Below are 26,440 nucleotides of genomic sequence, written 5' to 3' on the forward strand. Positions count from 1 at the left end.
GCCACCTAGGCACCCAAACAGGGTCAATTAAAGGCTACTTTAAGAATTATGAATTTATCCTAAGGACTACGGATGTTGCTAAAGGACTTAAACTGGGGAATGACATGCAGGATGAGTATAAAATATAGGGGTATTGGGGCCAGATTAATAATGTATTTCCTTCACATCAATGTTTTTTAAATACTTTTTCCCAGTTTGGCAGTAGTTCTCAAACATTAGCATCCTTAAGAATCCCCTAGATGGCTTATTAAAAGAGAGTTACCAGGCCCTACCTCCAGAGCTTCTGATTCAGGTTAGAATGGGTTAGAATCTGTTTAGAATTTACACACTCTTAAGTTCCTAGGTGATGCTGATGCTGCTGGTCAGGGAAGCACACTTTGAGAACCTGTGACTTAGAGTTCCTTTTCTGAGAAAAACAGAGAAAGAAGATCAGTCGTAACAGTCCCCTTTCCTGTTGCTCCAAGAACTTAGGCTCGGTTCCCAAATTTGTATGTCCCACAGAGCAAAATGAAAGCCCTCCAGCTAATTAGATCCAATCTCCTTGAAGGCACTTCAGAATTCTCCTTTAAGGGAGGGGAGGAAAGAGGGAGGAGGGGAAATGGAGAGGGACAGGGAAAGAGACAAATGTGTAGGATCATACTCCCATCCTTCCAACCACATCTAATAGTCTCCCTAAGAAGAATTACGGGTGAATATTATTTTCTCCATCTTGTTAGGTTTCTAGGAGTCTCGTTACTCCGTTATAGATTGCCCTGGGTAGTTGGACAGCCCCTCTATCCAGCTCCAATGACACTGTTGCTTCTGTAAGACCCCTGGGCTCTGGAAAGGAAAATGGCTAGAAGAGGCACAAGACTGTAGGCACAGGGCCCACTTGGGAGGTTGCTAAGTAATCCAGGTGAAGATATGAAGGGAATGGGGAGAAAAATGGTTTCAAGGGTTGTTTTGGAAGTATAGCTGACAGGACATAATGACTGACTGTAGCTCTGGAGAGAGGAAAAGAGTCAAGGATGAATCTTAAGTTTCTGGATAGGAAGAAACGGAGTGTGTGATATTTACAAGAAGGAGAAGGAGCTGGATTGAGGAGAAAGATGATGAAAGATGAACTTCTTTTCATCATGCTGATTATGAGATACCATAAAGAAACCCAAGTAGTGTCCAACAGGCAGTTGTATGTATGAATATATGAGTCTGACCCTCACTAGACAAGTCTGGGCTGCAGATATAAATTTGGGCGTCGTCACCATCATATAGATGGTAATTAAAGCCTTGGGAGAAGATGAGATCACCCAATGAAGGCATATAGAGCAAGGTGAGGTTTTTAACTTAACAGTAAAATTCACTGAATCATGGACTATCTGCACACAGAATTAAATCACTCTGAGAAAAGCCTTGTTATTTGGTTGATGTGGCCAAATTCAAAGGCACTACCATCATTTACTGGAGGCATTTTATTTAATCAAAGGGCCTGGTACTGATGATGATGATGATGATGATGATGATGAAGAAAACAAAACAATAATAACTAGCATTCTTATTATGTGCTAGGCACTGTCCTGAGTGCTTTTCATGCAGTAGTAATTACTGGAAGTAGTTACAACTCTGTGAAGTAGATGTCATTATCAGCTCCATTTCACCAAGGATGAAACAGAGGCAAAGAGAAATTAAATAAGTTACTCAAGGTCACATATAAGTGTCACAGCTAGGATTCAAACCTAGGAGTCTGGTTCCAAATCTGTGCTCTTAAAATCACTCTACACACTGATTAAACCCAAACGTTATTATTTAGAATACATATAAAACGAGAAATATGAACACACTAATGATTTTGGCACATCTATTTAATGAGAAAGTCTTACACACAATGCCCTAATTAACTCATTAACTATAAGACATTGTAAATCACCTTGAAAAACGTAAATACTAACCATCCACTAACAGGTTTTTCTAATAGTTTTGTCTTCATTTTACCCTATAAATACAGAAAACCTATATTCTAGCTCTTACCAACACCAGTGTAAGCTGCTGTGGAGCTACCAACAATCATTTGCCAATATGAAGGTCATTTGTACATCTTCTCTCTTAGAAATGCAAAATTCTTAATACAACCACTAAGGTACTTAAGTGTCATTTTTCATCTTTAGAACATTAGATAATTAATTTTCCAACACCCTGTGTAAAGTAAATACCATTATTTCACTATGTGAAAAAGGAAACCAGGGAGATGAGTTACCAGCCAGAAGATTTCATTTCAGAACTAGAACTCAGGCTACCCCATCTTTCCTGTCTCTCCTTCAATTTAAGCCTCCCTGTAAAATTCAAGATATCCAAAGGTTGTCCCCTAGTTCACACAGATAATCAGCAAAGACATCATTATACGACAGGTCAAGCTTACCTCAAAAGATCTGAAAGAGTAATTGTCTCTCTCTGCCACAGTAATGACAGATAGCAGAAAGCAAGTGTCCTTGGCATCGTCATCTTCACGATTTCCTTCTCCTTTCGTAGCGAATATTCGACTCCATCGAGAGATCCAGAACAGATGGAAGCTGTTTCTTAGGGGATAAACGGAGATTTTTTTTTTTTTTTAAGTGGAAGTAACTACTTGGACAACTAAAGAAGAAAAACAACAACAAAAAAATCCAAAGAAGCATTTTCAATACCTTAAAATCGAGTTATAACTGATACAATCTTTACAAAGAACAATTTGGCAATAAAAAGCAATGATGGCTTAGAGGAAATTGACCACGAAGGTAATTATTGGTTCTTTATGGGAGTGGGATGGGCTGAGATTCTAAAGAGGGATGTGATCTGCTTGAAATTTTTATAGTGAATAGAAACAATTTTTCAAATAAATACAAGAATAAACCATTGCAAAGCAAAGCAAAATGTATGTAACTGCTTCGATGCAGGCCCCAACCCACATGTCCCTTTAAGGGTCTGAGAGGCTCTCCAAAACCCTAGCGAGGGCAGCACCTCCTCCCACTCCCATCCTCCAGGCTCCCTAACCATAGGATATTACTTGTCCTCGTTCATTCATTCAACATCCATTTATCTCACTTTTGTGCCACCCTTCCAGGTCTGGGGAAATGACAGGGAACAGTGTCTCACATCCCTTAGAACCTACATTCTAGTAACGGGAAACAGTCACTAAACAGGAAAAAAATTACAACTGACAGACTGTGGCAAATGCTACACAGATAAATAGCAATGTAGGGGCATATAAAGTGATGGAAAGAGAAAAGACAGGTGCTACTTTATATGGGTGGTCAGTGAAGCTTCTTGGGGAAGATAGCATCTGAGCAGAGACCTGAATGAGTTCAGAGTAAGTCTTGAGAATCTCAGGAAGAACACCAAGTTCATCAGCAGGAGTGAACTTAAAGGAAAAGCAAGGAAGCGGGGTTGGGGGGGAGGGGTGTGCCTGGTTGGCTCATTCGGTTGAGTGTCTGACTCTTGGTTTCAGCTCAGGTCATGGTCTTATGGGCGTGGACTCCAGCTTGCATAGGGCTACAAGCTCAGTGTGGAGTTTGCTTGAGATTCTGTCTCCCTCTGCTCCTGCCCCTGCTCACACTCTCTCTCTCTAAATAAAATCTTAGGGGCGCCTGGGTGGCTCAGTTGTTGAGCATCTGCCTTTGGCTCAGGGCGTGATCCCAGGGTCCTGGGATCGAGCCCCACATCGGGCTCCTCCGCTGGAAGCCTGCTTCTTCCTCTCCCACTCGTGGCCCTTGCTTGTGTTCCCTCTCTCGCTGGCTGTCTCTCTGTCAAAAAAATAAATAAAATCTTAAAAAAAAAAAAGGAACAGCAAGAAAGTCAGTGTGGTGAGAGCATCATGGATGAAAAGAAAGTGATAGGAAATGATATAAGAAAGAGAGTAAGAGGGCACGTGGGTGGCTGAGTTGGTTAAGCACCTGACTCTTGATTTCAGCTCAGGTCATGATCTCAGAGTTGTGAGATCGAGCCCCATGTGGGCTCTGCGCTGGGTATGGAGTCCGCTTAAGATTCTCTCTCTTCCTCTGCCTCTTTCTGTCTATAAATAAATAAATAAATAAAATAAATAAAATCTTAAAAAAAAAAAAGGAACAGCAAGAAAGTCAGTGTGGTGAGAGCATCATGGATGAAAAGAAAGTGATAGGAAATGATATAAGAAAGAGAGTAAGAGGGCACGTGGGTGGCTGAGTTGGTTAAGCACCTGACTCTTGATTTCAGCTCAGGTCATGATCTCAGAGTTGTGAGATCGAGCCCCATGTGGGCTCTGCGCTGGGTATGGAGTCCGCTTAAGATTCTCTCTCTTCCTCTGCCTCTTTCTGTCTATAAATAAATAAATAAATAAAAAAGATATCGAGAAAGGGGACTTTGTAGATCACGTTTTGTACTTTGGATTTTATTCTGGATATCATAAGAAGTTTCTGGACAGTTTTAAACAGAGGAACAACCTGATTTCATTTGTATCTTTAAAAAGTTCTCTCTGGATGCTGTAGGAAGAATGGAGCTATAGGAGGGCAAGAATGGACATCCAGGGCAGTGACGACAAGCACTTGGAATGGAGTGGCGGCAGTGACGGTGGTGAGAAGTGGCTGGAATCTGGACATATTTTGGAGCCAGGGTCAGAAGAATTTGCTGGTGGACTGAATGTGAAGTATGACAAAAAAAGAGAAGACAAGTGTGATCCTGAGAGTTTGGGCCTGAGCAACCAGGAGAATGAAAATACCATTTACTGAGACAAGGGAGATGGCAAAAGAGCAGGACTGATGAAAGCAATCAGGGTTTTAGAACTGCACGTGTCAAGTGTAAGAACCTATTAACTGTACAAATGGAAATGGTTAAGTAGGCAGTTGAATATAAAAATCTGTAGTTGAGAAGAGCACCTAGAGATAGAAATTTCTGAGTCATCAGGATATAGCTGGTATTTAATGCCAGAAGTAGGGTAAGTAAAAAGCAGGACTAAGAATGACCCCAAGAGACTCCACACTTTCTTGGACAAAACTCTTCAAATTGTTTCTCAAAATTCCTCTTTCCAAATCCTATAAATCCTTTCTTCATAGCATTTATCAGTAACTGAACTTTTTAGTAAATGTGTGCACTTACTGTCCAGTTCCTCCTACGAAGATCTAAGCACCTTGAAGGCAGACAACCTTGTTCATCACTGTGTCCCCAGGGCCCCAAGCAGGCTCTAGCACGAAGGAGGAACCCAATAAATATCTGGTGACAAAGAGGCTAGCAGTTCAAGATTTTCACCAGAGTGAAAACATTTTTAAAATGTGCAAAGAGGGACGACTGGGTGGCTCAGTTGGTTAAGCATCTGCCTTCGGCTCAGGTCATGATCCCGGGGTCCTGCGGCTGGGTTCTTTGCTCATCGGGGAGTCTGCTTCTCCTTCTGCCTGCCACTCCCCCTGCCTATGCTCTCCCTCTCTCTCTGACAAAATAAAATCTTTAAAAATCAATCAATCAATCGTGCAAAGATTCAAGGTCAAGGCGTGTTGTGGCAGTACTGTTTATAATATGAAACAAATTTAAAACAACCAAAGTACAGGAGTAGAAATTTAATTAAATAACTCTACACAGCACTGGAGGAGGTAATGCTAAGTGAAATAAGTCAAGCAGAGAAAGACAACTATCATATGATTTCTCTCATCTATGGAACATAAGAACTAGGATGATCAGTAGGGGAAGAAAGGGATAAAGAAAGGGGGGGTAATCAGAAGGGGGAATGAAACATGAGAGACGATGGACTATGAGAAACAAACTGAGGGCCTCAGAGGGGCGGGGGGTGGGGGAATGGGATAGACCGGTGATGGGTAGTAAGGAGGGCACGTATTGCATGGTGCACTGGGTGTTATACGCAACTAATGAATCATCGAGCCTTACATCGGAAACCGGGGATGTACTGTATGGTGACTAACATAATATAATAAAAAATCATTAAAAAAAAAATAACTCTACACAATGGAATACCACATACCAATTCACTCAGTGCTTAAGTCGGTGGTTCTCAAAGTACAGTCCCTAGACCAGGTGTATTAGCACCACCTGAGAATGTATTAGAGATGCAAATCATTGAGCCTACCAATCTGTGGTCTAACAAGGCTTCCAGGTGATTCTGAGAGATGTTAAAGTTTGAGGATGACTGTTCAAAAAGAATTTATAAAGACACAGATTTCAATAAAGTACTATGTTAAAAAATATATATAAAAGCATATATATACACACACATATATATTAGAGAGGCTCTCCAACATATAGAGGCTTCCAGTTTAGATGGCAGACCGAAAATACATAGTAGCCTCTGATCTGTCCCATTACAACAATTATACAGGAATTTTTAAAAGATAGCTATAAACTCAAGAACAAACAATATGGAGGAGGAGACAACAGCAACAAAATTTTAAAAGCTGGAAAGCATATGTACAGGTGATTACTGCCTCAGCAGTGCTGAGAAAGCTGGATTCAAAGCTGGCAGAAGGGAAAACCATAACCCAATGTAACTTTCCCCTGGAGATTTCTAAAGAAAGCTCCAGAATTGGTTATATCGTGGAAATTGGGTGAAGTAGGTCTAATACCGGACAGATTGCCTGTAGGTTGACTGAGAAGCAGTTCGACGCACACACTCCCGCCCCAACTCTGTGCAGCAAATGCCTGCCCCCACCTTGCTAATCTGGGCAGAAAACTGGAAGTTTTTCCTCTGGAGAGAGTAAAACAAAGGGTCTCTGGAATAGGGCATGTCAATCATATACACAGTTGAGAATAGGGTATATTATTAAACACAGGAGGATTAAGTGAAAGTGTACATATTGGTACTGAGACAGCCCCCAACCCCCACACTCCCCTTAGGCCTTCTACCCACCCAGTTCCTAGAACAGCCAGGATTACACCCTCCAAACAGATGACTCAAAGAGATTTCTCTTGAAAATCCTATCAGCTAAGGGGGAAAAGATTTAAAGATGATAATGCTGGAGGCTTGCTAAGAAAATAATCCAGCTAGGTCACGCACAGCACAAATGACAAAACTCACAGTGGGTACAAGGCTTTCACTCAATTTTTTAATCTCCATTCTTAAGAAGACCAGCCATAGTAGGCTCATAAGCAATTGAAGAAACCCTCTAATACAAAAAGCAGAGAACAAAAGAATCAAGTCAAGGGGAAATATTATCAATATCCTATCAATATCCTCAGTAAAATAAGAAAAGATGCACCACAAAAATGAGGGAGTAAACCAGGAAAAGATGAAACACAGTCAAGGAAATAAGGAATTTAACAAAAGAAGGGTAAGAGAATCTTCAGGATGTTGGTAAAGAGATCCCAAAGACAGCCAGGTCATAGGTTTAGAGACACATCATTGTAGATTCGAGTAGGTCAGAAGTTCCACAAAGACTTCTTCCAGAATATGAAACTGGTAGACTATCTAAGAAATCGAGAGATTTTCAGAACTGGGAGGAGATGTGGAGATACACTAGTAATAAATTATAGATTAGTAATAAAATAAATAGAAAACTAAACAAGTAACAAGGCAATTATCAACTCTGGGAAACAAAAATATCTACAGAAAATGTAATCACAGTAAGCTATATGGCTCACACTAAAAATTGGGCTAGTAAAAAAATTTTAATTATATTGGGAAGATAGAGAAAAAGAAATGCAGAATTGTGTGCTGGTGACTACATGGAGAGAGGGGCAGTGAGGAATGTGTGGAAGAGCCAACACTTCATCTTTTACAGTGGGAATTTAACAGCTAATGTCCAAAAGCAGAAATCAAGATGTAGTACTAGAAGCGTATGATATGGAGCCATGGAAGTTGCAGAAGAGCTGAAAATGAATACCTCTCGGGAACAGCACATTTAGGGGAATAAGGGATTATAATCTTTTCATAACAAGGTTTATAAATCTTTTTTAATTACATGCATGTAGGATTTTGATTAAAACATGTAAAGAAGGAAAAAATAGCACACATTTTTGTAAAAACAAATAATAAAACTCTCCCTTTCTCTCTCTGTATACACGAATAAGAAGCTTTCTGGAATGATCTACCACAGCAAAGTGGTTATTTTTGGATGGCACAATAACTGGCGATTTTGTGTGTGTGTGTGACCATTTGTATTTTGGAGTTTTGAAATAAGGGTTATATTCGTAGTTACTTTATATGTAAAAACTAAAATAAAGCTCTAAGGATCATCATTTACTAAAAAACACACAAACAAAAACAAGTCTTAACATAGGTAAACAATCCCGGTGCTCTAAAAGGCTTGGATGATTTGAGAGTCCTAGTTGTCTGGGACAGTCTAAGTTCAGGCCTGCCCGAAAGCATGGAGCCAGAAACTCCAGAGATTCACTGCTGCCCAATTATTCTACGATCCTAACTTCTTTGCTTCTTGGACACAGAAAGTAACTTATCTGATATCTGTGTCACTGTGCAGTCCAGCAAGTAATGCGGATATACTGATAAAAGGAATTTTTACTCTTTGGAGGGCAAGAGGCATGCAAAGCAGCAGTCCATACAAAAAATGTTTTGTTGAAAATTTTATATAACCACACAATCCATATTTCCACAATCCCTAACACCAGACAGTTTGGAAGCTGTTTTCCAAAGAACCCTGTCAGCACACATCAAGAGTCCAGTAATCTATAATAAGAGCCTGGTCTGTTCTTTGAGGTCTGTTTTCCATCATGTTGTTTAAAAAAAAATGTAGTGTGGAAACAATGAAAATCATGAATAAATGCTTTGAGAAGATCTACAGCTGTTACCTTAAATATACTCCTTATCTATTTTAAATTATGGAATTAAGTCAGAAAGTAAAACTCACGCACATACACATGATATGGCAAGTTTTACTTCAGTCTATGCTTCGAAACTGGACACACCGTCTTTGACGTATCTGACCATGTGGCTAAGATCTACCATCTCTCTATTGCAACTTTTTTTTGAAAAATTCTGAGCCCACGCACATATGATCTTTGTTGAGCTAGCTTCCTTCTCTCTGGATCCACGTACTGTTTAAGTTCCTTTAAAAAATCACACAAAAATTCTCATGTGGAAACAATGTACCTTTTCAAAAATTGCACTAAGATTTCATTTAATTTACCTTTCTCCTAGCCAAATGATTAAGCAAATCATTTTTCTTGCTAGGCCAAGTTCCTTTCCTTGGAATAAGAAAAGATTGGACTAAACTATTTTTAAGGTACATTACCAGCTTTAAAATTCTAGAGAGGCTGATTCTCATTTTTACCTGACTGTGATACTTTGCTGATGGGGAAAGGCTTCGGAGTATGGCCATCAGGCTGAGAGTCTGTTCCACTTTCAACAAAAGAAGGGCAGCTGAAGTCACTCAGCAGGTCAGGCTCACTATCCCAGTCTGAATGACTTGGGTTATCTTCTAATACCTATTTGCAAAATAACATACATGAAATTATTACATTGGAATTTAAAATGCAATTAATTTCTACGAGCTTCCAAGTCCTGCCCATCTGAAACACCGTAACCTACTCTAGAGAACTGCAACCATCTGCTACGTTCCTAAAACCAAAATACTTTTACCTCTACGATGTGTTGCCTGGCTGCTCCTGGAACGCTCCTACAGAAAGGCTACACACAGGGTGAGCAAGGAAACAGGTTGCCAACAGACACATCAGGCTTCCTTCTCCACCTAACTAACATCTCTCTTGTAGCCCAGTAGCTACACCAATAAAAACATCAATAATGACTCCTGCGCAATGTTGGCTTCTCTTCACTGAGCCTACCTGGGAATTTCTGCTTTGTATCTTTGCTAATTCCATTTCTCCTGTCTGGACTATACTTTCTTCTCTTTCTCTCCAATTCGTTACTTACTCTATCATGCTGTCTTTCCAACCAACACTTCTTCAATGAGTTCTCGATTCCAGAACTCCTGTGGCACTTTACTATTTGTAATACTTAACTGACAAGGATATACTACCTGATACCATTGTTTAATTTTTCACACATGTATTGTTGAAATGGTGGTCAGAGTGTTCCTAAGAAAGGTCAGCTGACTGGTTACCTAAGGGCCTCATTAGCTGACATAACCTCAGGGAAACTGATCACAGTTAAAAAGCCACACTATCAGCCACGCAGACCAAGAAACTCAATCTTATCAAGAGGAGGTAAGACTCATGTTAAGGAAACTCACAAGAGAATAAAGAAACAAACAAACAAACAAAAAACCCCAAAAAACATCAGGGATGAGATGCATGTGTCATCTGTCAAGTACTTCCCCTCTCTACAGGTAAGCATATGAGACAAGGTACACCATAAAACTGGCAAACAAGCATGGACTCGTTGAGAAAATTGAAGCCAATCACAGAAGAAAATGTCCACAAGCTTATGCAGGCAACCATCTGCCAGGAACTTGACCACGTACTCTACTTTCTGTCTGATTGTTCTGGTGGACAAAGCTGCCATCTAAAAAGCCAGTTTTGGGGCACCTGGGTAGGTCAGTCAGTTAAGCATCTGCCTTTGGCTCAGGTCATGATCCCAGCATCCTGGGATCAAGATCCGCACTGGGCTCCCTGCTCAGTGGAGAGCCTGCTTCTCCCTCTCCCTTTGCCCCTCCCCACCAGTTGTGTGGGCCTTCTCTCTCTCTCAAATAAATAAATAAAATCTTACAAAGAAAAAAAGCCAGTTTCTCCCTCTGGGCACCCAATCCCACCTTTTCTACTTAAAGATTATCCCTCATTTCTATTTTCCCTCTCTCCATTGAGAATTTCTTCTTTCCTGTATCATTCCTATCAATACACAAATATGCTATCATTTATCCCACTTAAAAAAAAAAAAACCCTCCTTGACTCCAGCTACAATATAATTTCTCTGTACTTCTTTGCAGCGAAATGCCGTGGAGGAGTTATCCAGACTTGCAGTCTCCAATTTCTCTCTTCCCGGTCTATACTATACCTCATTCTAACCAAACTTGCGACTCCACTGCTCCGCTCACCCATTTTTAGCTCTTTTCCTTCCTGACTGGGCAGCAGCATTTCCCAGTTGATCACTCCCCTTTTCTCGAAACATTTTGCTCCTTGGATTAGAGAATGCCCCCTCACTCTCTAGGCTTCCTCCTAATTTACCAGGTGCTCCTCAGACTTCTTTGCAGGCTCTGCTCTTACCCCAGACATCTTCATCCTAGAGTGGCACAGAGCTCAGTCCTTGGTCCCCTTCTCTGTCTTCACTCCTCAGTGATGTCATCTGGTCTTGTGGTTTTAAACACTACCTACCTTGCTGTTTTCAACTCTAAAATGCACTGCCTCTTCCCCATATTTTAGTATCCGTGACATCAGGGTGTATCTTACAACCAATGGTATGTCACGCTTTCATCTGCAGCATTATTTTCTTTCTTGGAGATATTTAAAATAATGGTGCATCTTCCAAACAATGGCATTAAGATTTGATGATTATAATGTACATTAACAACATCCAAATTTTTATCTCTAACATAGTCCTCTCCTGAATTGAAGACCTGTAAATCTGAGTACTTGTAAGCTGCTCTTAGATGTCTAACAGCTGTCTCAAATTTAACATGTCCAAAACCGAACTATAGATCTTCACGTTCTACCTGTTGTATCAGGCCCCAAACTTAAGTCATCCTTGATGACTCCTCTCTTTCTCTCACACCCTACTTCCAAACCATCAGGAAATTCTGATGACCCCATCCAAAGTTCATCTAGAATCCTAGCACTTACCATTTCCATTGCTACCACCTTGTCGCAGCCACCACCATGTCTCATCTGGAAGAGGGCTTCTCAAACTTTAGTGTGCACAGGAAACAGCTAGGAAACTGTGTTAAAATGCAGATTCTGATTCAGTTGGTCTGGGTGAGGCCTGAAATTCTGCATTTCTTCCCCTGGATATCCTTATGGCTTACTGTCACCTAAGATTCCTCATCAGGGAGGGGAGGCCTTCCCTGATCACACCACAAATAGTACCCTTTCCTGCCACCCCATTTTCTATCTCCCTTATCCTACCCTGGTTTATAATCATTGCTTGTTCATTTTTTCTGGAAGTTTTAAGTAATTTATCTCACCCAAGATCACACAAGTCACAGTAGTGGAGCCAGGATTCAGATACAGGCGCTTACTATTCTTGCTGCAGTCACATTCAAAGCATGAAGAAATTACTGAATATTTGAGAAGACTAAGCTTCTTTTTTTAAAAATTCTTTTTAAAAAAACATATATTCAATTAACATATAGTGTATTAGTTTCAAAGGTAGAGTTCAGTGATTCATCAGTCTTACATAATACCCAGCACGCATCACATCACGTGCCCTCTTTAATGTCCATCGCCCAGTTACCCCATCCCCCCAGCCCCCTCCCCTCCAGCAACCCTCAGTTTGTTCCCTATAGTTAAGAGTCTCTTATGGTTTGTCTCCCTTTCTGATTTCATATTGTTTTATTTTTCCCTCCCTTCCCCTATGATCCTCCGTTTTATTTCTTAAATTCCACATGAGATCATATGATTATTCTCTTTCTCTGATTGGTTTATTTCACTTAGCATAATACCCTCTAGTTCCATCCATGTCGTTGCAAATTGCAAGATTTCATTTTTTTTGATGGCTGAGTAAACACTCCATTGTATATCTATACCACATCTTCTTTATCCATTCATCTGTCAATGGACATCTGGGCTCTTTCCATAGTTTGGCTATTGTGGACATTGCTGCTATAAACATTGGGGTGCAGGTACCCCTTCAGATCACTACATTTGTGTCTTTGGGGTAAATCCCTAGTAGTGCAATTGCTGGGTCATAGGGTAGCTCTATTTTCAACTTTTTGAGGAAGCTCCACACTGTTTTCCAGAGTGGCTGTACCAGCTTGGATTCCCACCAACAGTGTAAGAGGGTTCCCCTTTCCCTACATCCTCGCCAACATCTGTTGTTTCCTAACTTGTTACTTTTAGCCATTCTGAACAGTGTAAGGTGGTATCTCATTGTGGTTTTGATCTGAATTTCCCTGATGCCAAGTGATGTTGAGCATTTTTTCATGTGTCTTGGTCATTTGTATGTCTTCTTTGGAGAAATGTCTGTTCATGTCTTCTCCCCATTTTTTGATTGGATTATTTATTTTTTGGGTCTTGAGTTTGATAAGTTCTTTATAGATTTTGGATACTAGCCATTTACCTGATAAGACATTTGCAAGTATCTTCTCCCATCCTGTCGGTTGTCTTTTGGTTTTATCGACTGTTTCCTTTGCTGTGCAAAAGTTTTTTTATCTTGCTGAAGTCCTAATAGATCATTTTTGCCTTTGTTTCCCCTGCCTTTGGAGACATGTCTAGCTAGAAGTTGCTGCAACTGAGGTCACAGAGGTTGCTGTGTTCTCCTCTACGATTTTAATGGATTCCTGTCTCACATTTAGGTCTTTCATCCATTTTGAGTCTATTTTTGTGTATGGTGTAAGAAAATGGTCTAGTTTCATTTTTCTGCATGTGGCTGTCCAATTTTCCCAACACCTGTTGAAGAGACTGTCTTTTTTCCATTGAATGTTCTTTCCTGCTTTGTTGAAGATTAGTCGACCATAGAGTTGAGGGTCCATTTCTGGATTCTCTATTCTGTTCCACTGATGTATGTGTCTCTTTTGGTGCCAACAGCATACTGGAGAAGACAGAGCTTCTTCTTCTTCTTCTTTTTTTTTTTAAGATTTATTTATTTATTTGACAGAAAAAAAGAGAGAGAATGGGAGCACAAGCAGGGAGAGTGGCAGGCAGAGGGAGAGGGAGAAGCAGGCTCCCCGCAGAACAGAGAACCTGATGCAGGTCTCGATCTCAGGACCCTGGTATCATGACCCGAGCCAAAAGCATACGCTTAACCAACTGAGCCATCCAGGCACTCCAAAGACTAAACTTCTGACTTAAAAGTACTTGTTACTTGTTCCTTTTTCCTCTCAAAATAGAGTATATTCAACATAGCTGTACTCTTTAATAAACACTATATTACCAATTTGTACATTAGGTTAAAATTTTCTTACTGCTTATTTATTCATCAAGAAGATTTTAGTGTGATGCTAATGCTACTTTAGACAGGTGTTTATTCAAGTAAACAAAACCTTTTTAAATACCTTAAAATGTTAACCTAAAAATGTTAAAATGTCAGAGAGAATTCCAGGTTCTGATTCAAAATTTCTATGTGCTAGGCAAACCCACAGTGTGCAAATATAACCAACTAATACCTTAGCTAAGTAATTCTAAAGATCAGATTTTTTAAAAAGATTTTATTCATTTATTTGAGAGAGAGAGAGAGTGTGTGTGCATGTGTGTGCAAGGGTGGGGGCAGGGGCAGAGGGAGAAGCAGACTCCCTGCTGAGCAGGGAGCCTGACATAGGGCTTAATCCCAGGACCCCGGGATCATGACCTGAGGCAAAGGCAGATGCTTAACCGAAGCCCCCTAGGTGCCCCAAGATCAGATTCTTATTAGCCTGGATGGCTCTTTTCTGTTCTTTTCTTTACTCTTTCAAAGTGTCACCTTAGAACCACATAGCATCTTTTGTTTTTCTTGAGAAGCACCTGCTGCCTGAATCCAGAGAGGACAATGTTTCATAACTCTATCATTATAAAACTGTCTGTTCTAGTAAATTCAAGTTACTCCTCTTGACTTTATTTAAATCCACTGTCCCAGATTCAAAAAGGAAGTTTCCTACACTAATTGCTTAGGCCAGTCCCCCTTCCATCGTTGCCTCTCACACGGCTTAGCGCCTCTAAACTTCTCGTTCTCAGGACCTATTCCTTTCACTCAGACCTGGGCTTCTCAGTCCTGGATCACTCAACTCTCCATGTGGAACCTAGGCAACCCCAACCAAACAAGGAAACACTGGGCCAAGTCTCCAAGCTCTTAAGAAATGTGTGTCAAACAGATTCAGAATCTCTTCCCAGCCCTGGAGAATAAGTACCACACATCAAACATACCACAGTTTATCAAACTTTCTCAGTGGTGGAATCCTCCTCTACCCCAAATAAAATGTCCCATGGTACATTCTTAAAGCAGGTAAAAGCAAACTAAAAATATAAATGCTCTGGGGGATATGAGAGAGGGTGGTGAGGCATCCAGACTATTTTTCTTCACATAAAGACTGCTGAGTAGAGATAACTGAGCTGAATCATGAAATGCCAGGTAAGGTAAGAGGGTATTCCAAGCAAAAGAAAAAACATGCAAAAAAAAAATTTTTTTTTAAATAATACAATTAATAAAAATTCCTTAAGCTTCTATTTAGAAGTTAACTACAAATTGGTTTCAACTACGTACATAAGAAGTCAAAATTGATTCCAATGTCTAGATCAGTAATCCTGTCTTTCTGGACTACAAGAGAAACCTCTTCACTGGCAATTCTCTGACAAACATCATAAATCCAGGTGAGGTTGAACCTGTCTTCATCTTTACCTCACACTAGAAATGGCTTTTCATCCTGCTTCTCAGACTTGTGACTTACCGTAGCTTTTCTTCCACTGGTATAAATTGGGTTTTTACAATATGCCTGCTTGCTCTTCTGAAGGTAGCGCTTCCAAAAATTATGTAAAACTTCATTCTAAGGTAGAAGGGAAATGAGTATTGATTCAGGTTGTGACTAATACACTCGTATATCTATAAACTTGTACTTTATATATTGCCCTCCATCTAAATGTATTCTTACCTTTCTTACCTACTTTTCTTAAGAATTAGCATCACAAAATCAGGTATATGGGAAACACTGAATAAATTCTTCATAATCTTAGATTTTTAAAGAAGAGACTAATTCCATAGAGATCACCTAGTTGAATCCCTTCCTTTTGCAAGTTTAGTATATTAAGAATGAGAGAAAGAAAGCAACTTATATATGACCACACCTCTAGTTAGAGGCAAAGCTGCTACTGGGTCCAAGTAGAAGTAAAATAAGGTAAGAAAACAAAATAACTTTTCTATTTATTCATCACCTACTAGGTATGAGGCATCCATTAGCTCTAATACAATACTGCAAGATAGCTACTATCTCCATTTTACCACTAAGGAAACTCAGTAAATTGGCCAAAATGATCCAGTCAATAAGCAGAACATCCATGAACAGGATTTGGAGTCAGTTTTTATTCCAGAGGCTGTGTTCTTAGTATAATGCCATTTCTGTGCCATTTAAATGGTCAGGTCTAAACAGTTATGTTCATTGGCTAATTTCAGATAAACTGTTTTCATACCCTGATGAAGTGGGTGGAAAACTATATGGGAGTAAACCCTACCATAGTTATTTGGCATAACCATATGAAACTATAAGTTACAAAGCATTTATAACATAGGATGACTTGAAAGAAACCAGATTCACAAACCCCCAGACTACCACCACGGGTGCCATCTGGTCTCTCATGTTTTTGTATTTTTAATTCCTATAATACTTTTCAGGGTAGGCCCAGAGTCCTCTTAGGCCATGCATCAACCTAGAGGGCATTCTTGCTGGCTTGCCCTTAACACTGGTTTGAACAGCAAAGTCTCCTTTACAAATCTTTCCTTGGTGACTTCAGTCCACATTGATCTTTCTACTTTCTCTTTTTGCCCTTAATGTCACTTATAAGCACATCGTCCTATCATTTCATGTTTACTCCTTCCACATCTGCATAAAACCCTCTCTCCAACTAGGCTGGATCCCTTAGCACCTGGTTTCCAATAACGGGCACAAAGCAGGTGTACGAGAACCACTTGCTGCTAAATAACTGGCTTTTTAAAGAAGTCCTGAAATGGCTTCAACCAGATGAAGAAGGATGAGGTTCACACAACAGCAGGGATACTGCGGTGCTCTGGAGGGGCAGCAAAGTCCAAGTGCGGTCCCTGGACCAGCAGCATCAGTGTCACCTGGGAACTTGTTAGAAATGCCCTACTCCAGACCTCCTGAATTAGAAACTCTAGAATGAGGTTGAGTAACCTGTGTTTTAACCAGCCTTTCAGGTGATTCTGGTACACTTTCAAGGTTGAGAACCACTGGTTTAATGTATCACTCCCCAAAGCACATTCTGGAACTCAAGTCCTGATTAATGCTACATACATATACATGCTAAAGGATTTTGTTCTCAAATTGTGAATACTGCAATACCACATCCCCTTGGAAATCAAACAAGCACGTTAACACATAAGACACCAAAAAGTCTGCAAAGTTATTTGTTTTACTTTATTTAATACAATGTTTCCCAAATAGCTGAAGATTAAAAACCTTTTTTATTTTCTTTTGGTTGTATTGCTTATTCATACCCTGTAGAACACACTCTGGGAATTATCAGTCTACCAAAAGAATTAAAGCAAAAACATCAGAAAAAATGATTCTTCCAGGAGCCCTAGTGTCATCACTGATAACCCTACTTTTCTCCTTAGTTTCACTTCAAATCTTAATGTCCTTCAAACAAAAGGCTACCGTCTAGACACAAATGGACTTACCTTTAATTCTGGGCCTACTCCAAGGGTCTTTAAGGCTTCTGCTTGTTGATAAAGTATCTGCTGAAAACCTTCACACACATACCAATCCCAGCCTTTCTCTAAATGACAAATGACATGGTTCAGACATTTGCACTCCTATTTACTACATGCTACTAGAGAGTTACAACTGTGTTTTACACATTACAGCTGGAATTGTTCTGTATTCCTGTATAGGGTTTCCATCCTCATACTCTCCTGCTTCCAATCCAGCAAATATGTACACAAATGCTAAAGCTAAACCCCATTTTTATAATTTTTCAGATTTCAAATACTTTAAATTATCTACAATTTTTTTCTGAAATATCAATGTAAAGGACAGAAAAGTGAATAGTCACCATGTTAAAAAAGGAAGCAACTTTTAAAAGTTATGTACTGAACAATGAAATCTATTGTACTGGACAATACCCAGCAGAATCCTAAAGGAAAGAATACTCAATACTCAGCCTCTGCTTCTCCCCTCCTTTGTTCCAACTCACAAAGAAAGCGAACACTGAGTATATGGAGAATGAATGAACAAAAGCCAAGATGTGATGGTCCAGGAGTGTAGGAAAGAGAAATTAGAACATTCGGAGAAAATAAACTTGCTCGATGGCATTCTGTTTCTCTGGAAATAGTTCCAGGTTACAGGGAGACATTAGAAGCAAGGCAACTAATACTTACTGAGCTCTGCCTAGGCATCAGGTATGTACAAGGTATTTTAAATAGGTTATTTTCTTTAATCCTCAAAATAACCCTAAGAGATTATGAAGAAATGTGCCACCACCACAGACAGAGCTACGTGTTTAAAGAGAACTAGAAGGTAAAGAAAATATTAAAATCTGCTAAGAGCCTAATGTCTTACTCCTCCCTGCTGGATAAATATTACAACTCTTTGAAAAACATGTTATCAGCACCTTTTACACTTAGCTTATGAAGTCTGTTACTAGGACCCAAGCTCCCCCTCCCCTGCAGAATATCACAGGAGTCCTACTCCTCACCCTGCTGACTGACCTCCATTTCTTGGGTTGTATAGGAGTAAAAGAGAAAGCCTCTAATTCTGATGCACTCTGAAGTTGAGCAAGTTTAAACTCTTCAAACTGTACCGTGTGCACCCTTCTTCCAGAACACTGCTCTTACAAACCGGTAAAGTCTTAATTTTAAATTCGGAGTTTCTATTTTACATAACAAATGGTATTACATTCTCATTTTACAGATGAAGAAACTATGCAGGGTCAAAGAAGTTGAATATAAGACACTTGACAGCTAATTTGAAGCACCTAAATTTCCTGCAGCAATTTAAGTCGAAAGTATACATTTTAGTTACTTAAGTCAAAACCAAATTAATCAAGTTTTACTCCAACAAAATTTAGTTAAACAGTAACCAGCTTCTAGCCTAATAAAGATAGTCACTATTAAGGTTAAACAGAAACACAAGTTGGCATTTAGGCATTCTCTCTGTTATTCACCTAAGAATATCAATGTATTTCATAGAGATATTTCACTAACACTTACGTATCTATATTTCATGTGTGTGCGTCCTTAAAGCTACCTCACCTACAAGAATCCACCGCTATCATTAACCTGGTTTCAAACTGGAGAAACTGGCCCTAGGCAGTCACAGAAATAAAAAACATCAGTTCGACTTTACCTCAGATTCTTCTCAATAATGGTTAGTTATATGTACTCACTGGATTAATGAAGTAGATTACCTTTCAGAGCACACCCATGCTGAGATTATTTTAAGGAAAATAATTTTCCTATTTTAAAAGGAAAATAATTTTCCTATTTTAAAGGAAAATAATTTTCCTATTTTAAAGGAAAATAATTTTCCTATTTTAAAGGAAAATAATTTTCCTATTTTAAAGGAAAATAATTTTCCTATTTTAAAGGAAAATAATTTTCCTATTTTAAAAGGAAAATTTTAAAAGTGTGTGTTCAAAATTCATGAGAAAAATAGATGTCTAAAAGTTGAACATCATGTTGAACTTGCCTAACCTGACAATTCCATATTATCATTTCAGAAAGTAAGCATTTTTCTTCAAAAGCACAGAAAATCATATTCTGAATAGATGACATAGAATGGAGAAACATATGCCAACAGATAAGAAGGAATACACTCCATTATGATTTTTTGCATACTAGTTGCTCCACTGAAAAAGCAACTCACAACCATAAGCAGGATAAAAACAGGATATGCTTAAAGACATTTACTTCCAATTTTACTATCAACAATCATCCACTTTAATTCCACTTTGGATGACCTGTTTACAACTCTGGCAACCTCTCGAGAATCTATTTAAAATTCCATTGCATATCCCTAAGCACATATGAAGAAAGGGCTTACCAAGTTTTCTTTTTCTTTTAAGTCCCCGGTTGATGGCTTGTATTTTAGTATTAGGAATAGCCCCAGTGTTTATGACTTCCTTAGATCTCTGCAGGAGACAGAGAGACCATTAAAAAGATAGTTTTACATCTCCCAAAAGGTATTTCTAAGCACACTCTGGGAAGTACAATGACCCAAACTGTGAGTGCCAGGACCAAGGATAGTAACATTTTGGGAAAATTATATCGACTGTAACATTTTGGTTAACCTTTACGTTGCTTTTTCATTTAAAAATTTTCATTACTCAAAACAGTACCTGGAACACAGTAAATACTAAATAAAAGTCTGGCAAATGAATAAACTTTTATTTTAAGTCACTTTCTAATTTTTTCAAATGAAACTTAATGTTAAAATCTAATTTGTTCCCTTTTTCCTCCATCCAAACACACTCTGGAATTAAAAGAACTGTATTTATTGTAACCAGCAATGACTATGCTGCATACAGATTCATTTCATCCTGCTTTTCTATATATTTGAGTAAGTTTTCATTTCTGAAATTATAAAAGTACTACTTTTTATTTTTAATCAAACCTACACAATTTTAGGATGACAAAATAGTATAATTCATCCCATTATCTTCAACTCCAAGTGCTCTCAAGGGCTGGTCCCTAAGATTCTGCCTCTCTCACAACCAAAATAAAAGAATTAAGTCTTAACGAGGGAAGAGAGGTGAAGATTTTTAACCAACAGATAGCATTTATATATTTCTCTAAACTTAGAGATTGGAATGAAGTTTATCTTCAGCCTTCATTAAGAGTAAAAGAAACATCTTTAACAATAGGATTTGGGGAATGTATTTCCTCTAGTCACAGAAACCACATTTGAAGCCATTCTGGTGGACTGGGTTAGCCACACTGAAAACATAAGACACATCAGAATACATACCAAAGCAGTTACCCTACAAAGACAGGTACAATGTATAAAGAGTAGGCAGGGATAAATAAGGCTTAAAATCTGAACTCCATGAAATGAGAAATAACAAAAAGCTAGAAAAAGCTAAATATCTAAAACTGGATCCATAGTTAATTAAGTTACTGAATGGTTACATTGTGGGATATTTATACAGGCAATAAAACTGTCCACAAATGTTTAGAATAACACAGGAAAATATTTAATCAAGACAGAAGATTCAAAAATGCTCATCCACATCCCCTTTCCCTTCAATACATAGAAAAAAAAAGTGTCTAAAAGGAAGTGATTAAAATGCTGTATATTAAGATAACTGGTGACTTTATCTTTATTATTTTTTTAAAGATTTTATTTATTTGACAGAAAGAGAGAGAAAACACAAGCAGGGAAGTGGCAAAGGGAGAGGGAGAAGGAGACTCCCCACTGAGCAGGGAGCTGGACACAGAACTTGATCCCAGGACCCTGGGCTCATGACCTAAGCCGAAGGCAGACACTTAACCAACTGAGCCACCCAGGCACCCCAAGATTCCTGGTGATTTTAGCTTTCACCTTCATAATTTATAGATTTTCTACAATAAATCTGATGTTATAAAAATCTACTGAACTCATGCAATTTTAGCCTACACCTTTATGAAATACCTACAAGAACATCTATTGTCTAAATGGGCCAGATTTAAGACCTGAAAAAAGTTTTCCTGTTTAAAACACACCAACGTAACATTCTCATTCTTTTACTAATTCAGAAGGCTTTTTTCCAGATTATAGTGAGTATCCACAGCTTCAGAATTACAAATAGGGTAAGAGCTGGAGGGCAATGAGGGTGCAGAAATATAGGGAAAGTTGCACCATGACCTCTACTCTTCATAGCTAGACTACGTCTCATTGGCCATCCTCCACCTACTGGATATCAACCCTGCCACACTACAGCACACACTCCAGGCAGCACGGATCACATCGTATCCTACATGAAGAACATGCCTGAGGTACCATAAAGCCAAGAATAACCACTGAAGTTGTACAATACACAGCTCTGCCTATCATATGGAATGCACCGAGTTAGGTTCTTGGCCTATATGCAGATGCTGCCCATCTTCAGGAACGCCACATTCTTGGGGCACCTGGATAGCATAGTCAGTTAAGCGTCGGAGTCCTGGTTTCAGCTCAGGTCACGATCTCGGGATCGTGAGATCAAGCCCAGCACCAGGCTCTGTGCTCAGCTCAGAGTCTACTGGAAATTATCTTCCTCTGCCCCTCCCCCTGCTCTCATTCTCTCTCTCTCTCAAATAGATACATAAATCTTTAAAAAAGGAAAGAATGCCACATTCTTGACAAGTTACTCTATACAGGTTGTCTTTCAAATGTGGAACTAGGTAGTGTAGTGGTATTAGGATCTTTCAAGTTAAAATGACTGCAGATTTTATCAGACAGAATCAAATAGGAACATTACCAAAGACAGAAATAAAAGAGGCAATTAGTTAATGTAGTTTAATTTCCACAAAAATAGCGTGCTGACTTCATCTACTAATGGCAATTAGTCCAATTAGACACATCATCCTTCGCTGTGTTTACATTTGCACTGCTGCTGCGAAAACAATCCTGGGTAAAACTGCTAGTGCCCCACATGCATCAAAGCAGAGAAGGTCAAACTGCACACGTCTAAAGTGCACACGCTGGGGCACCTGGGTGGCTCAGTCGGTTGGGGTCTGGTTCTTGATTTCGGCTCAGGTCGTGATCTCAGGGTCATGTGATTAAGCCACAAGTCAGATCCACGCTCAGCGAGGAGTCTGCCTGAGATTCTCCCCCTCTGCCCCTCCCTCCACCCATGCTCACACAGGCTCTCTCCCTCTCTCCCTAAAATAAATAAGTAAATATTAAAAAAAAAAAAAAAAGTGTAGGGGCGCCTGGGTGGCTCAGTTGCTTAAGCATTTGCCTTTGGCTCAGGTCATGGTTCCAGGGTCCTGGGATCGAGCATCGGGTTCCCTGCTCAGCAGGGAGTCTGCTTCTGCCTCTCCCTCTGCCCCCCGACCATGCTCTCTCACTCTTACGTGTGTGCATTCTCTCTCTCTCTCAAATAAATAAATAAAATCTTTAAAAAAAAATAAAGTGTATGAGTGTATACATATGCATGTGTGTATCTATACATATATACATACATATACACACATCTTTACGAAACCATCACCATAATCAAGATAATGAAACATCCACCACCCACAAAATTTCACTGAGCTAGCATTTTTTTAATATTCTGTGTGACTTAAGTGGGAGGCAGGCATAAGAACTTCGGCTGCGTCCTGAAGAACAAGGATTGTTTCAAGAAAAGCTCTGTGTGAACAACAAGGTAAATTAGCCACTTTCGTCAAAGGAAAGGTTTTTTTTAGTTGTTTTATATATTTTGCCCAAGTTTTTAGTTGTTTAAGGTAGGAGGGTAAATCTGGTTCCTGTTACTCCATCTTGGCCAAAAGCAGAAGTCTACGTGGTTACTTTCATCTGTCCCAAATTTGCCTTTCTTAAGTCTACATGGTAAATGTAATACTTGTACCTTCCTGGCTTTGCAGACTTTGAGCAAATCTTTTTCCAGAGAGGAGTCCTAGCATGTTCAGCCTGTCCAGTAGCAGACTGTCCACAGCCTTGATTATTTTGGTTATATTGTCCTGAATGTGTGGTAACTGGAATAGAACCTAGCACTCCCCATGTGAACGGGGCCTTATTTACCAAGGGTACACATAAGACAATATAACAAGCTCTAGTGTAAGAGGCAGGTGTGATGGGGTAAAATGACCACAGTAGTCAGAAGACTCAGGTTCACGTTCTGGCTCAACACTTTGTACTTGTGTGACTTTGGCAAGCTCTCTCAACTCGTGAGCCCTACTTGCCCCATTGAGGGATAGGCATAATAGTATATCTCACAATGGTTATGAGGAGAAAATGAAATAATGGATAAGAAAACACTTTGTAATCTCTAAGGTACTATACAAAGATAAAATGATAATGAAGCATATTTCCAATATTCCTAATAGTCCTCAATCTTTATAACATTCCATCTTCCAAACCTCTAAGCTACCACAACATATTAAAAACTCTGACATGAGTATTAACTAATAAAAAGAAATGCATCACCTTCTAAGTACAATTTTAATTATTTTCCCTTATACTACACAGTTTGAATCATGAAAGTATTTACAAATAAGGCCCAACATCATTTAAAAAACCCATCCTAAATCTAATTTATTCATTCCTTAGCTCATGTGTAAGCACTTGAGGACCACTTACATTCTCGGAATTTGGGAATTGCAGGAGTGACAAAAATGGATTATTTGGGAACTATGCCACATATCAGGCTAAAACCGTAATTTTTAAAACATTAGTAGATTCATAAGTGATATGTTACTTACCTCTGTAACGTTGTGGCAAGAAGTGCAATAATATTTGCCTTCATCAGTAAGACCCCAAGAGACAGCAGCACACTGAGTGCATCTTTCTCTGAACTCTTTCTATAGAAGATAGAAAAGGTGTTACTATCAAACCATATTCAATACATTGCACCTAAACCTTGCAGTTCCACCTACAGGGTTCCCTGCAATTTTACCCTACAGATAAAAAAAACCCAAAGAACAAAAAACATAGAAAATAAAAAATGTATCAGAGAGACTATAAACAAAGAGAAGAACAGTTCAGTCTTTTGAACAGTTTGAAATGGAATGATTAAAAAAGTTTCTAAAATATGCTGTGAGGGGGGAAAAAAAAGAAGAAAAAGGTGGTAGGGGTAAAGTGGAAAAAAAGGATGAGTTAATAAAACTGGAAAGTGCCGTGAGGAAGAAAGAGGACAAGATTTAAGTAAAGACAAGACTTTAAAAATAGAAATTGCATACCATTTGGAACTTTCTCAATGACACTAAAAACACATACCACAAAAGAACCAGATTTTTATTGGGGTTGTTCCAAGTTTCGACTTATTCATTCAGCAATATAAGGAGAATCACCTATGTATGCACTAGGCACTTAACCAGGTGCCAGGGATTCAGTGGTGAGCAAAACCGACATGATCCCTACTCAGAGCAAATGCAGGTTAACGGTGAGATATAATTACTAATTTCATTCACCTAGATGTACAGACATTAGCCATCCATCATTCGATAAACATTTATTGAGCATTTATAATGAGCAAGGCCTTCTATCACCGTTATGCTTCGGTATGTACACAGAGGGGACTAAACTATTGGTCCCGAACTCTCTGATCTTTGACCTTATCGTTGACATAATTGCCCAATATTCCCTTAACACGGCCGAAGAGTGCCGCATTTTATGCAGTTTGTCAAAAATGAACGCCGAAATTATTTCATCAAGTCCGTAAAGTTTGCAATGGCCCCGTAGCATTACCCTGGCGTGGCCCAAACCCGAATTTGGAATCCCTCGCCAGAGCGTGGCGACGATGCCCGGTGAGACCGGAGTTGGGGAGGAGGGGAGCTCAGGAGCCAGCCCGTTCCAACCCCGGCCCTCCCACGGCCCCCTCCGCATCAAAGGGAACTCGCGGGTGGCCCGGCCGAGAGGGGATGGGCCATGTGGGTGGCCACCCCATAAAACGCACAACTCCATCCCCCTCCTGAAACACACCCACATGGACTGACGCCCCGCCCTCCCTTCACCCACAACCTCACCCGGCCAGAAACTCCAGCCTCACTCCCCAAAATGTGGGCACAACCGGCCCGCCAGCCCCATCCCTTTCCCCGCCCCGCAGCCTTCCGCCCGCCCTCCTCCGACCAGTGGCCACCCCCAAAGCCAGTCGGCGTCCTGCGGCCCCTTCCCTCAGCCTCACTCCCCTCCCGCCCCGCTGTGGGGCCCGCAGGGCGCCCAGCTGCCTCACCGCCTCCTCCAGGTCCATAACGGCACAGCCACCGCCGCCGCCCCCGCCCCCGCCGGGCCCGTTACCCCGGCAGCGAGCGCAGCTTCCGGGAGCTCAGGGAGGAGCCCGCCGGGCGGAAACCGAGACCGCGGCTTTGGATTCCGGGCGCCTGGGTCCGCGGGTTCATGCCTGCTCGCTTGGGGAAGGAAGCTCCGCAACCCCTGCCGCCCCCTCCCAGACTTCATTCCTTCCCCAGTCGAGGTAACTGGAACCGACCTCGGGAAGAAACGGGGCGCGCCTGCTGCTGAGCTGATTCGTTCCCGCTGGGCTTGTTGCAAGACCGTCCTCGTCCTGCACGCTGCTGGGGAGGCGGTGGCGGCCCACCCTCCGCAGCGTGGGGGAAGACAGCTCTCCGTGCTCCTCGCGGTTCTGGCTTTTACTGGCACGGGAGAGGCGTGGGGTTCCGGAGGAAAGAACACGCTTGTTGAGGTAGACCTGGGTGCAGTCACCGTTTTCCGCTCCCTGTGCCTCAGTTTCCTCCTCTGTAAGAATCAGAGACGAAGTACTAGTACTGGGGGAGGATTTTACTTGGAAGCTATTGGAGGAGTTACAAGATCGGCCTTAGGTTCGGCAGACCAGTCTGACCCTTGTGGGGAGAAGAGACTGATGGGGGCAACGGAAGCAGTGGAGACAAGTCAGGAGACTAGTAAAATAATCCAGACAAGATCCAGGGGTAGCTTGAACCAGGTGAAAGCGCAGGAGACAGTGAGAAGTATAGAGATTCTGGAAATACAGATTGTGAAGGTAGAGCCTTACGGATATCCTGATGGACAGGAAGTGGGCGGTAGGAGAAAGAACAGAGTTAAGGGTGACTTCAAGATTTTTGACCTGAGCACTGGAAGGGTGAAGTTACCCTTAA

The 26,440-nt window shown here is 40.4% G+C and overlaps 1 protein-coding gene across 4 annotated transcripts in view; it reads right to left on the reverse strand.

The window, feature by feature from the left end:
• The window catches only part of TAF1B (TATA-box binding protein associated factor, RNA polymerase I subunit B), a 67,999-nt gene extending 42,088 nt beyond the window's left edge, over positions 1-25,911 (reverse strand). The window contains exons 1-7 of one of the 4 annotated variants that reach the window (XM_040622813.1): positions 25,798-25,911; positions 24,074-24,172; positions 19,731-19,818; positions 17,369-17,466; positions 15,408-15,503; positions 9,213-9,366; positions 2,393-2,549 (exon numbers count right to left, since the gene is read on the reverse strand). In XM_040622813.1, coding sequence (XP_040478747.1) covers positions 2,393-2,475 — 83 coding nt within the window. In that variant the 5' untranslated portion in view covers positions 2,476-2,549; positions 9,213-9,366; positions 15,408-15,503; ... (2 more) ...; positions 24,074-24,172; positions 25,798-25,911. Of the gene's footprint in view, positions 1-2,392; positions 2,550-9,212; positions 9,367-11,673; positions 11,769-15,407; positions 15,504-17,368; positions 17,467-19,730; positions 19,819-24,073; positions 24,173-25,058; positions 25,294-25,542; positions 25,615-25,797 lie in introns of those variants that run through there. The other 3 variants (XM_040622812.1, XM_008702762.2, XM_040622814.1) reach the window with 3 other exon arrangements.
• Between the last annotated feature and the right edge of the window lie 529 nt (positions 25,912-26,440).

The sequence above is a fragment of the Ursus maritimus genome, unplaced genomic scaffold (assembly GCF_017311325.1).
Source record: "Ursus maritimus isolate PB19 unplaced genomic scaffold, ASM1731132v1 scaffold_6, whole genome shotgun sequence".
NCBI lineage: Eukaryota > Metazoa > Chordata > Mammalia > Carnivora > Ursidae > Ursus > Ursus maritimus.